The 13184-nt window shown below is 38.7% G+C and overlaps 1 protein-coding gene across 2 annotated transcripts in view; it reads left to right on the forward strand.

The window, feature by feature from the left end:
• The window catches only part of akap6 (A kinase (PRKA) anchor protein 6), a 154825-nt gene that overhangs the window by 42533 nt on the left and 99108 nt on the right, over positions 1–13184 (forward strand). For both annotated transcript variants that reach the window (XM_079632660.1, XM_079632661.1), the window contains 2 exons: positions 7167–7263; positions 12573–12745. In XM_079632660.1, the coding sequence (XP_079488786.1) occupies positions 7167–7263; positions 12573–12745 (270 nt within the window). The remainder of the gene's footprint in view (positions 1–7166; positions 7264–12572; positions 12746–13184) is intronic.

The raw sequence follows: 13184 nt of genomic DNA on the forward strand, positions 1-13184 counted from the left end.
TAAGGCATTGAGAGATTGTGAAATGAAACCGCTATTGATTGCACTGGGTGGCGGATCCAGGTCTCTGAATCACATTAACGACACACACACACACACACACACACACACACACACACACACACACACACACACACACACACACACACACACACACACACACCGGCCTCCATTGGCAAATGAGACGCAGAAACAAGGGCCCCCAGTCACACAGATAGTGAGTTGTGCTACTGCTTTCCAACATGCACACAAACATTAAAGACATTCTTTATACATCAGTTAGTACATAAACCACACAGTTAAATTGGGTGACGTCCTCAGATAGATTTGAACTGAGCGGACAGTGTTTAAAAAGCTTAATGAAACACTTGGAAAAACCTTTGAAGACTTAATTGGGGTTTTGTGGCTGTTACACCATGTCTATTAGTCATTGTCATTTTAGAGGTCATTTATGTGCTATTATAAACACAAATTTTGTAGAAATGTTTAAATGTACGGTCTTTCACTTGCAGGAAAACAGACCACGAATTGATGCACCGATTTAGATAAATGAATTACTTTATTACTTAAGTGCTTAAGCATTTTAAAAGCGGCAGCTTCTGCCTTGCGTTCCTCATAGTTTTTCTCCATCTAAAAAATGTGAAAGATAACCCTGCTGAACTAGCCTAAGGTAGTTTGCTGGTGTTACTTTAACTGGTTTAAGATGTTTTAGCTTGTTTTCCATCCTGACCTGCTGACTCAATAGCTCAAAACCCCTTTAAAACCATTGAACCACCAACTTGGTGGCAAGCAAACCACCTTAGGCTTTAAGTTGTTTATTTCACTAGAAAAACGTTAATTTTTTTATTTCCAAAAAATATCCATAAACTTCAAAAATGCACCAGAGATGGTCACCATCTGGGCATTTTCAGCATACTACTCGCATCAATCAGTATTGCTCTTAAATTAGCATTTGGTCTTGAAATGGAACACATTTATGATTATTACAATATAACATAAAATTTATTTTTTGAAGAAATATTTTACATTAAAAAACTATATATAAACAGCAACCACTTTATTAGGTACACTATGCTAGTACCTGGTTGGACGTCGTTTTGCCTTCAGAACTGCCTTAATTCTCGGTGGCATAGTTTCAACAAGGTGCTGGAAACATTCCTTATTTTGCTCCATATTGACATGATTTGTCGGCGGCACATCCATGATGCGAATCTCTCGTTCTGTGCTCTATTGCATTGAGATCTGGTAAATGTGGAGGCCACTTGAGTTTAGTGAACTCATTGTCATGTTCAAGAAACCAGTTTTCAGATGATTTGAGCTTTGTGACATGTCACGTTATCCTGCTGGAAGTAGCCCTCAGAAAATGATACACTGTGGTCATAAAGAGATGGATATGGTCAGCAACAATACTCAGGTAGACTTTTGCGTTTTAAACAGTGCTCAATTGGTACTAAAGGGCCCAAAGTGTGCCAAGAATGTATCCCTGACACCATTACACCACCAGCAGCCTGAACCATTGATACAGTCAGGGTGGATCCATGCTTTCATGTTGTTTAAGCCAAATTCTGACCTATCATCTGAATGTCACACCAGAAATCGAGACTCGTCAGACCAGGCAATGTTTTTCCAATCTTCAGTTGACCAATCTTGGTGAGTCCGTGTGAATTGTAGCCTCAGTTTCCTGTTCTCAGCTGCCAGGAGTGACACCTGGTGTTTCTGTGGAGCTCATCTGCTTCAAGGTCCGATGTGTTATAAAGGTTCAACAAAGTATAAAGTGGCCTGTCTGTGCGTAGGTGAGTACTGTATGTAATAAAAAATAAAATAAAAATAAATTATATATATTTATGTTATATATGTAGTGGTGGCCAAAATTATTTAGAACAGTAAGATTTTTGAATGTTTTAAAAGAAGTCTCTTCTGCTCACCAAGGCTTCATTTATTTGATCCAAAATACAGCAAAAACAGTAATATTGTGAAATACTTTAACAATTTAAAATAACTGTTTTTCTATTTGAATATATTTTAAATTGCCATTTATTTCTATGTAGGTAAAGCTTAATTTTCACATGATCCTTCAGAAATCATTCTAATATGATGATTTGTTGCTCAATAAACATTTCTTATTATTACCAATGTTGAAAACAGTTGTGTAAAAATGGTTTTCATGATTATTTAATGAATAGAAAGTTCAAAAGAACAGCATTTATCTTAAATTAATAAAAGACAGTTCACCCTAAAAAATCCCATAACTCATAAATTCCTTCAAACCTGCACATCACAAACCTGTCTCTAGACACCTCCTGGGCTAGCACCTTTCTTTCTCTTTCTCTCTCTGATTTGGGGATTAGGGCAGGGGGAGGTTTTGGGTCCACTGGTTGCTGTGGCACATCTATTGATGTCAAGTTCGCGATAACCTGTCTGCCCTCAAGTCTGATCCTTGCCGGGGCGCTTCAGCTCAGAGTCCCGTCTATCTGCTCTCACACAAACACACACAGACACATCACACGTCGAGCTAGCAGAACAAAGCACGTATCACCTCACGCTTAAATGCAACACATGTGTACCGTAATGGCAAACAAAACACACACCTGCTTTAGGAATCAGCTTAAAATGCAGATTCGCTCTAACTGTGAGGTTTCATTCATGAACACATTGGATTTTCTCTTCGAGTCAGGGTTTTCAAGGTAAAGGTGATGATGAAATGGATTTAAGAACATTTTTCACACCTTGAAACTTGACGGGAATATTATTTTTTATCTTTCAGTTGTTGAGGTGTTCGTAACAATACATTTGACTTCTCCTACATCCTCGTTTCATAAAACATGACACGTTTTGCCTTGAATTGGAGCTGCACGAATTGATATAAAGAGTCTCTTAATTAGATCATGTGATATTGATATCGCCTCAGTTATAGCTGATGGGATTATTACAGATCGCTTTTTATGCCGTCGAATACAGTATAAGAGTGTCCTTGCCATGTGCACCAAATATTGATATTACACCCTATTACCAGAGCATTTTGTTGTAGCATAAATCAGTGATGGATATCTGTTTATTCAGCCTTTTTTTCCCTTCAGTTTGTTTACTCATTTTAAAGGCGTTTAGCTCTGTAAAGGATATCAATTTCAGCCTGTATCCGAAGTCATAAATAAGCTCTCCTCACTTTCTCTCGTGTCTGTCATGAGTGATAAATTCTCTCACCTGCTGATCCATCACCCGTCTCGTCCCGCTCGCGCTTTCCGATGGCACAAAGTTGAGAGAGAGAGACTCTCGGCCCTCTCGCTCCAGCCTTAGACTGTCTCAGACACCAGACCGTCCGCTTAGTATGTATGACGGCTATTTCTGTGCTTTCTGAGTCACTAAACTTAGGGCTTGTCTGTATATGATTAATGCTTTCAGATGTTATTCTGAAAATTGGACTGTTTGTTTATTCTACTGCCTTCTTAATCCTATAAACCTACTGTGTTATATTTGATGCGCACATTTTTAAGATCTCTAAATAATCAACATGATTAAAGTGCCCCTATTATGTTTTTTTTTTAATATTCCCTTTCATGCGGTGTGTAATATAGCTGTCTGTGAATTTAAAAGCTATGCAAAGTTGGTATAGTCGAAAGTGCAATTTTAGCCATAGAAATGCAGCTGAACCAGATCTGTTTTGGGCTTCTGAATAAAATTGAGGTGTTTTTTTTATGAGTATGAGCTCCATATTCTCCTATACCATAGTACATCAAATCTTGATGTGTCAATTATGATAATCAACAAAAAACTGATTTTTTTCCTTACTATTATTTAATATGTCAGGCTTTACAGGGTTAACATTTATGTAATATGTACTGCTTACTATTTTCATATACAACGATTTTATATAATGCAACTTTTGTAAGGCAATGTTTGGAATAGCATGCTACCATACTATTACTGCAGGATTTAGTATGTATACTGTTCATAGTATGCATTTTCTGGATGCACAGAATCCCCAGGGGACCGGCTTACATCTGCCGAAATGTGCAGCATACAACCAGAGCGCACTGCACAGAATACTATAATGTATCCCACAATGCAGTGGACTCTTTTTGACCTTACATTTCCATGGTGACAAATCATTATTTTGCTGGACTGCAAATATGTTTTTACACAAAATGCCCAAATAATATTTTTTAGTTCAGATATCCTAACTAAGTTTCGTCTTTAGAACAATCTTAACTAAAAAGAAAATTTGTAACTTTACATTACCGGTCAAAAGTTTAATATTCAGATAAGACGTTAAACCGAGGTCCTGACTCTCTGTGGTCATTATAAATCCCAGGATGCGTTTCGAAAAAGACTTGTAACCCCGGCATCCTGGCCAAATTTGCTCATTGGCTCTATCACTCTGTCTCCTCTCCACCAGTAAGCTGGTGTGTGGTGGGCGTTCTGGCGCAATATGGCTGCCGTCGCATCATCCAGGGGGATGCTGCACATTGGTGGTGGTTGAGGAGATTCCCCCCTTCCTTATGTAAAGCACTTTGAGGACCCAGAAAAAGCACTATATAAATGTAACAAATTATTAGAATGATTTCTGAAGGATCATGTGACACTGAAGACTGCAGTAATGATGCTGAAAATTCAGCTGTGTCATCACAGGAATAAATTACATTTTACAATATATTCAAATAGAAAACACTTATTTTACATTGTAATAATATTTCACAATATTACTGTTTTTACTGGGATTTTTTAATCAATAAATGCAGCCTTAGTGAGCATAAGAGTCTTCTTTCAAATACATAACTCTAATTATTCCAAACCGGTAGTGTATTCTGAAGTTCGAAAATAAGAAAATAGCAGTTAAGTCAATTTTATTCTTAAGAATGTTTTGTAAATCTGTCCCCCTGGTTCTTCTATCAAACTGGAATTGCAAGGTCAAACCTATTGAATCATGGCATATAATATTCCACACGGTGTGCTGTGCTGTACACTACACATTTGGAAAAGCATAGTCATAATTTTCATATATAAAATAGCCCTTACAGTATCCATACTGCACAATTAGTAGGAGTATGCTAGACTGCATGTTTGAACGGACGTTTGTGACAGCATGACAGAATGGATGCACTTTACGGAACAGATCCCGTTTATTCAAGTTGTTGCATCTTTCTGTCAGGTTTGCTGTCACACAGACAGGCCGGGCGTCAGACAGCTGAAGGTGAAAACGGGCCTTGGCGGCTCCCGCTGCCCTCCGTGGCGCTGGTCAGATCAGAACGCTCGGTAATGGCGTGAAACAGGGCAGAGGGAGATCTGAGGAGATGAGAATCGAAGGTGAGGATGGCTCTAGGCGCCTCAACCGCGGGCCCCCTGTGGGAGCACGGCCCACCGCCCCCCTCGTTCCCACCCGTCGCCCCCTCCGCACATCTTCAAAAGCACATCCCTCACCACCCCCTTCTTCCTCGCGGACACAGGATAATGCTCTCTACTCTTTGATTACACTTAGCAATTGGAGAGCCCTCCGTTCGAGAGTGCTGGGTATTATCAAAACCAATCAACATGAAAGTTTTTTTTTTCTCTCCCAACCACCGCCGCACCCACTGGAGGGCGAGAGCAGGGGGGGAGGAGTGTTTGGTGGGGGTTTAGAGAGAAAAAAAACGGTTATCGTTGAAATGGAGACATCAGAGTAAATGGGCATCCTGTTGAGAGATGTACACATGACTGAGAGTTGGAGAAAACCTGACTGATGGATCCTGAGGGCCAGATTGTATTGTGGGTCTAAGACCGAAATAGAGAGACAGGAACGCTGTTGCTCAGTCCCGAGGTCATTTTCTAGAGGGCACCACTGTGGGAGAAACGGCTTCAGTTTTATAACATCATTTGAATATTAGTTTATGCCGCGGATGATGAATTAGAGGGACGGCTGTCGTTTGTTAATAATTCAGCGGCGCACGGATGGTGGGATAGACTCGGACAAATACTTGGGCTTCATTCCTCCGAGGATATATGAATAATGCTCGTTTGAGATCAAGGATTGTGTGAAGGGTGTTTAAAGGTTGTGCGTCGACAGCCCAGCAGGAGATTATATACTTTCTTGCTGAAGCACTTAATGTGACTTATGAGTGTTTGTTTCATAGGGATGAAGCCGGACGAGGAGTCGGAGAAGATTTCTTGTGTCCCGTTGAGTTCTGTGGGAAAGAAACATCCTAAATGAGATCTCCTTAATATCTCCTAGGTTGCATTGAGATTAATTGGGCTTTTGCTAGAAGTTTCCTGATTCTTCTCAGTTTGTAAAAAGATCTCTTCAATATTAAAATCAATTATTTCTCATCAAAATCTTTCCTGGTCAAATATTCTGAGCCGCTATCCACGTTCATTCAATAGCTCTATACTATTACTATATGTGTACGATTGACTTTTGATTGGTTTCCATGTGTATTTTTCCCCATAAAATTAAGGAGAATCTTAAATGAATCAAAAATGAGAAATGTATGTTGACTCCTGAGCTATGAAAGAGCAACCTGTGTATAATAAAATATTTATTAAAACCGATTTCACATGCATTCCATTGCATCCTGTAGGGGGAAACATGAATGTTAATGAAGACTTTTATCTTTTGCTTGTTAGTTATTGTTTTTAAAAATACATTTTCATGTATTACATGTATACTTTATTACAGTGAAACCAATATTGTAATGATTTGCAGAAAAATCGAACATCTAAAATCAAATTAGCTCCTTATTGTCTTTAATGCCAGAGCTGTCTAGTTTTGTTCCCTCTGTTTTATTCCTGATTTATTTTTAATTAATATTTTATTGAATATTTTATTGCGCATGGGTTGCTCTTTTAATAGCTCAAGAGTCTAAATGGGGAAAATGTCCTTAATTTTCATGAAAACAACGAAAAAAAGTGAATATTCCTGAAATCGGCTTCAAGTCCTTCAGGCAAAATATCTTTTTTTTTTTTTTTTTTAATTTTATAGTGAATTGAGACCTGGGTGTTTCTTTTTTTATGAGATTTCCCCATTAACTCTCTCGAGCTATGAAAGAGCAACCTTTGAACAACAAAGTCTTCCTGCATATGTGTGTGAAGATGTTGTAATGGAAGATGAGAGGAAAATCTGAAGAGGACAGAAACTGTGGAGGAGAAAAAGATTATTTCCCCTTCGCTGACATGTCGTTTTTGTGTTCATGTGTGTGTAGAGTTTCAAACTCAACGTAGACAGTCACAGCTCTCTGAAAGACAGTCTCCTGGAGGAGGGACGGCAGCTCCTGGAACTCATCACCTCCCACAAATCAGGTACAGTTCTGCCGAGCCACACATTTATTATTAATGTTTGTATTAACATAGTGACCTTCAGAATTTATAAATCCTCAAGTAACCGCTTCTGAACCGCCGAGCGCACGCCTTTTCACATACATTACAAATGGCGCACGGCCCGCTGAATTGAGTTCTGGGATAAAGCGGAGAGGCAGGTGCTGCGGCCGGTCGAGCACTTCCAAAGCTGCATATGAAGAGAGCGGGAATTAGGAACAGCAAGTTGAGGAGTCAGAGGCCATTGCAGACACTCGTTCCTCTACAATATCTGTGATTATTCACGTGAAGAGTCTCACCGAGTGCTCGGCAAATGCACAAATCCACTCAGCTGACCTCCCTGCTGGTATGTCTCGTCTCCACTGGGTAAAGCCGGCTACCATTAAATATGCAGATGGTTCTCTGAGGCAGGAGCGGTTCCTTATAATGCCCTGACAGTCCTGTCCTGTGGTGCCCCAGCATGACAACAGCTCCCTGCCAACACAAACATGCACTCTCGCACCTTTACTATAACCCAGCCTTCCGTAGGGATCTTCTTAAAGGGGCCGGTCTATACATTTATCCTCCTTTGGATCGTTAGGACCAGAAATGTGTATTTAGTAAAGTAAATAGTAAACATTTAGATTTTTAAAGGGACCAATATACTACAGTTCTTACATTATCGTTCAAAAGTTTAGAGGCGGTAATCTTTTTCAAATGTTTTTTGAAAAATCACCAAGGCTGCATTTATTTGATCAAAAATACAGTAAAACAGTAAGACTGTGAAGTATTACAATTTAAAATGGCTGTTTTCGTTTTTAATACACTTTAAAATGTCTTCAGTGTCACATGATCATTCAAAAATCATTCTAATATGCTGATTTGGTGCTCAAGAAAACTTTTCATATTATTAGCTTCTTATGACTAAACAACTAGTGCTGTCAAATCAATTAATTGCGATTAATCGCATCTAACATGCGATTATTGATACATTTATTTGATAGCAATAGTTTTCAGTTTTTTAGTAATGAATAATAAGAGATAATAAGAAGAAATTATATATATATATACCGGTATGTATATATATATATATAAACAAATAAACGTTTGTTTATGCGATTAATCACGATTAATTGATTTGACAGCACTTTGAAAAATGTTGTGCTGATTATTATTTTTTGTGGAAATCATGATAATTTTGTTTAGGAATCTTGATGAATAGAAAGTTTAAAAGAACAGCATTTATTTGAAATAGAAATCGAATAAATGTAATATTATAACTGTCTTACTTACACACATTAAATGTCTTTGCCTCAATATACATTAATCTCTTGCTTGTTAAACATATTATTAATATTATTTATTTTTAAACTTACTGACCCCAAACTTTTAAATGTTAGTGTAAATGTAAATTAATGAATGTTTTGTTATATATCATACATTGCTACCTCAATATTTTGGGTTATTTGAAGGTAACATACAGTGTGACACAAAATTCTGAGATCACATTGAATATCTTGTTGGATTTTAGGATCTTGAGAAACCCCCCCCAAAAAAATCTATTTCTATGTCACTAACCAAATGCTTGTAAATGAGTGTCATTGATCATGTGACTTTTTGAACATAAGGTTAGATTTTCTTCCATTAAAGCTCAAGATGCTTTTTGGATCATTCTCAAATCACATCAGAGAACATTAGGTTTTGGATTTCATCTTTAGTGCAAAATATGACAAACCAAAGACTTATAAAATGAATTTACATTTTCAAGTTCAACTTTCCCCTCAAATTGTTACGCTGATATAATTCTTAATGAAGATGTTTGAATTTAATTGGAAAAGATGTAAAACAGAAACTTTTTTACTTCTCATTGTGTGTCTACATAGTAGACACTCATACGTACTCATTTCAAAAGAGCAAGAAAATCTTGTTTTCCCCTTTAATTTCAGCTCTGTGATTAGGAGCAAATCTCCTATCAACTTCCCACCTTGACCATTATTGTCCCGTATCTTAGCAACTCAGCAGACGGGCATCACTCCACAGGTACGAGTCGCAGCTTCCATCACAGAACGCCGTCGGCTGCGACGAGAGGCCTGATCCAGGCACAATGCGGGGTCACACTCCAGAAGCCCGACTTCCGCCTCGACCGTATTTATCTTAATTTATGCTTTTTAATTACTTTGAACAAATAGGGTTTGCAGACGGAGATGCTGATTGTGGCCGGTGAAGACGCAGCGGACACATGATAGGTTTTGAATATAGAAGCATCCCGTAATACTGAGGGATTAACTGAACGCTCGAGTCCTCATCAGATGCAAAAACACACTCGCGGTCTGGCTCGGGTCACCACCATCAAGTGGCGTGAAAATCAAACGCCTTGTTTTTCCCCCCATCTGTTGATTAGCAGAGAGGAAGATATTATCATTTAACTTGTTCAATATTTTATTTTTTACCAGAGGTTGGTTTTAATGATTTAGATGATGGTGGTGATTATGATAATGCCATGAGCATTATTATTAGTGATGTGTTTGAGTTTAAGAAGGAAAAAAGAAAGCGAAGTGCGTCTGTTGGATCATTAAGGGGCGAGTCGTGATAAATGGTTAAATCACAGCACATTAAAGGCTCATTAAAAACAACTGTAGGGAGATGTGTGTGTGTGGGACGGGCCGGCTGGACGGCAGGAACATCGCACTGTAGGGTTTAAGTGGGTGTTCTGCCCATTGGCTGACATTAGCGGTGTGCATATATGCCGGGAACAGGCTGTATTCAGAATGGTATACTAGCAAACTGCATAATGTGCAGTACATATTGTTTACTGCATATTACTATTTGAAATGGCATATGAATGTACATTAAGATTTGCATTGTTGTCAGATGATCTCAATAAGTTGCAAGCATTTCATTGAGTAGCATCCAGTTATCATCTCCCAAATAAATAGTTAAAAAAAATGTTTTTTAAACCCAACTTTGTGTGGAAATATTTTTACCCAGTAAGATATTTATTAAATAAATGCTGATCTTTTGAACTTTCTATTCATCAAAGAATCATGTATCACGGTTTCCACAAAAATATTAAGCAGCACAACTGTTTTCAACATTGATATTAACCAGAAAGGTTTCTTGAGCAGGAAATCATCATATTAGAATAATTTCTGAAGGATCATGTGACACTGAAGACTGGAGTAATGATGCTGAAAATTCAGCTTTGCCATCACAGGAATAAATTACAGTTGAATATATATTTAAATAGAAAACAGTTATTTTAAACAGTATTAATGTATTTCACAATGTTTTTGAATAAATAAATGCAGCCTTGGTGAGTATAAAAGACTTATTTAAAAAACATAAAACAAAAATCTCACAACCCCCAAATTTTTAACGTTAGTGCACATATATTTCGAATGTATGTTCATAGATATTAGGACAGTAAATGATAAAAGGGTTCCAATGATTTTTACAATGACCAATATTCCTGTTAGCACAACATGAAGTGGACATCTAAAAAATGTTTAGATGGTTTAATTTATGTATATAAATTGTTTTTGTAGTTTGGAATTTTTAGTTCATTATAATAAGCTAGTCTTTTGCCAGATGATACAAGTGTTTGCAGTTTTTTTGATGACTGCAAAAAAGTGGCTGATATCAGCTCCAGTTTATTTATCACACACAAAAAAATAGAAGCAAATAGAAGGTCGAACTCATTGAATTATGGTATTTGCTTTTTCACACTGCGCATCGGGATAAAAAAAAAGCATACTTTGCACAGTATACATACTGCTATTCAATCAAAAAGGATTAGTAGCATGCCGTTTTGAATATACACAATGTGTACAATAAATAATTAAGTGTTCTGTGTTCACTTGCACACTGTTTACTAATTTTCATGGTTGTACTGTATACTGTATTCAATATTTTTATCTGTTTTAGTGCTGTTTTTATTATTTAAAAGTTTTAATTTGTATTTAGATGATGCTTAAATGAAATAACTAGTACATTTAGATTAGATCATTTTTAACAGACCTTTAGTTAAGTTGACAATCACCTCTTTTTCAGGTTTGAACATATAGGGCCCTATCTTGCACCCAGCGCAATTGACTTTGTACACCGACGCATGTATCATTCCTATTTTGCACCCGCGCACAGCGGACTTTTCCCTCCACAGACGCACGTCGGTAAATTAGGAAATTAACTTGCGCTCGCGGGGGTGGTTCTGCGAAAAGAGAAGGCGTGTTCCGGCGCAAAAGTTCCCTGGTGCTATTTAGCAGTTTTAGAAAACAATTCCGCCACTGACCAGAAAAAACCCAGTCTAAAGACAGTGGCGCGTTGCGCGATAGTCATATGCTATTTTAAGGGCGCATGCTTGGCCATTATGTAGCGTGTCAACAACGCGCATACACTTTGATTCTTTAATCTAAACAGACACAGCAGTTTTAATTGTTGCAAATCATACATTATTACAAGGAAAAATATAAACATACGAGGGAAATCATTGTTGTGTCCATGAAGATGTGAAAAAATAGGCATAAATCTAGATTACACATTTACCCAAATTATTATAGGCTACGCCTGTTTAACCAAAGCTTATTTGGGTGGCTTTCTCCCATCCCCATACAATGTCACTTCTCTGTGTTTTACGGTCCTGACGAGAACGTCGGTCTCCTCGGCTATGAACCGCTCCTGGCGTGCGCCTGGCAAATTCGCCGTTATAATAGCAATCCGCCATGGAACAAGCGCGCCTGCTTTTAAAGGGAATGTGAGAGGACGCTCTGATTGGTTTATTTCACGTTACGCCAAAACCACACCTATGAATAATGAAGCTACTTCAGACCAACCCCTTTTAGATTTGCGTCGGGCGCAAGAGTCATTTATGATGATAGCAACGGTATAATAGCAACAGCGCCCGGGATCCGCCCACAAAGTTACTTGCGTGTCGCGTTTGATACTTGCGTTTCAGATCGTTAAAATAGGGCCCATAGAGTTTTTTGATTGCAGACCTTTAACCACTACACCATTGCATTTATAACGTGTGCATTGGGTTTTAGAAGCCGTTCACACAGAACACCTTTTTGAATTCCACTGTGTTGCTTTTCCATAGTTTTTCCATGTAAACATGCACTAGAGTAAGCAGTAGTTGTGCTTGGTCTCGTGTCTTTTGCACCATCTTGTGCATGATATGGCATTCTAAAAACACGGCACTCAAGTTACAAGAAGTTCAACATTTAAAAAAGTCCTCTCTAGACCTTGCGTTGTCCGGTGTCTCACGTTTTTAACCACAAAATGGCTTCTGTGTGACAGTATCTCTTTATGTGTGCTCACAGGGCTGCGGGACATGCTCCATATGATATCCCACCAGTGGCAGGAGCTGCAGAGACAGATCCGCCGTCAGCACAACTGGATGCTGCGCACGCTGGATGCCATCAAAACCCACATCCTGTCCAGCGAGAGGGACGAGGAAGAGCGGGAAACTCACAGTCATCACGGCAGCCCCAAGGTACAGCCGAACGTGACACCGTCAAGCCCGTAACAGCCCCGTATCCCGAGTCTGAGTCGTTCCATCTGTCTGCGGCTCTTAGTTCCTTTCTGGTAGCCTGTGGCCATGCTCTGCTCGATCAGCAAAATAAACAAACAGGGCCAAGCTCCGCTGCAGAGGAGCGCCGCGTATTTCCATAAGAAACGGCTCGAGGAAAGGCTCTGCAGGGAGACATTCCTTTCAGGGAGGAAACAAGGGAGGGGACACGCCATTGGCGTGATGCGAATGACAATTTTCTGTCCGTAAATGAGCATGAGACGTTTCATAGCTCCCACAAACACACACAATTATGCTTTAGAGGCAACGCGCTAGACTCAATTTATACTTCACACTTAATGTGTAATTGCAGACATAGTTATTTGGGAGACCAATTTCTCATTGTTTAATTGTCAATTGTGAT

This window comes from Phoxinus phoxinus (genome assembly GCF_949152265.1).
Source record: "Phoxinus phoxinus genome assembly, chromosome: 13".
NCBI classification, from domain to species: Eukaryota; Metazoa; Chordata; class Actinopteri; order Cypriniformes; family Leuciscidae; genus Phoxinus; species Phoxinus phoxinus.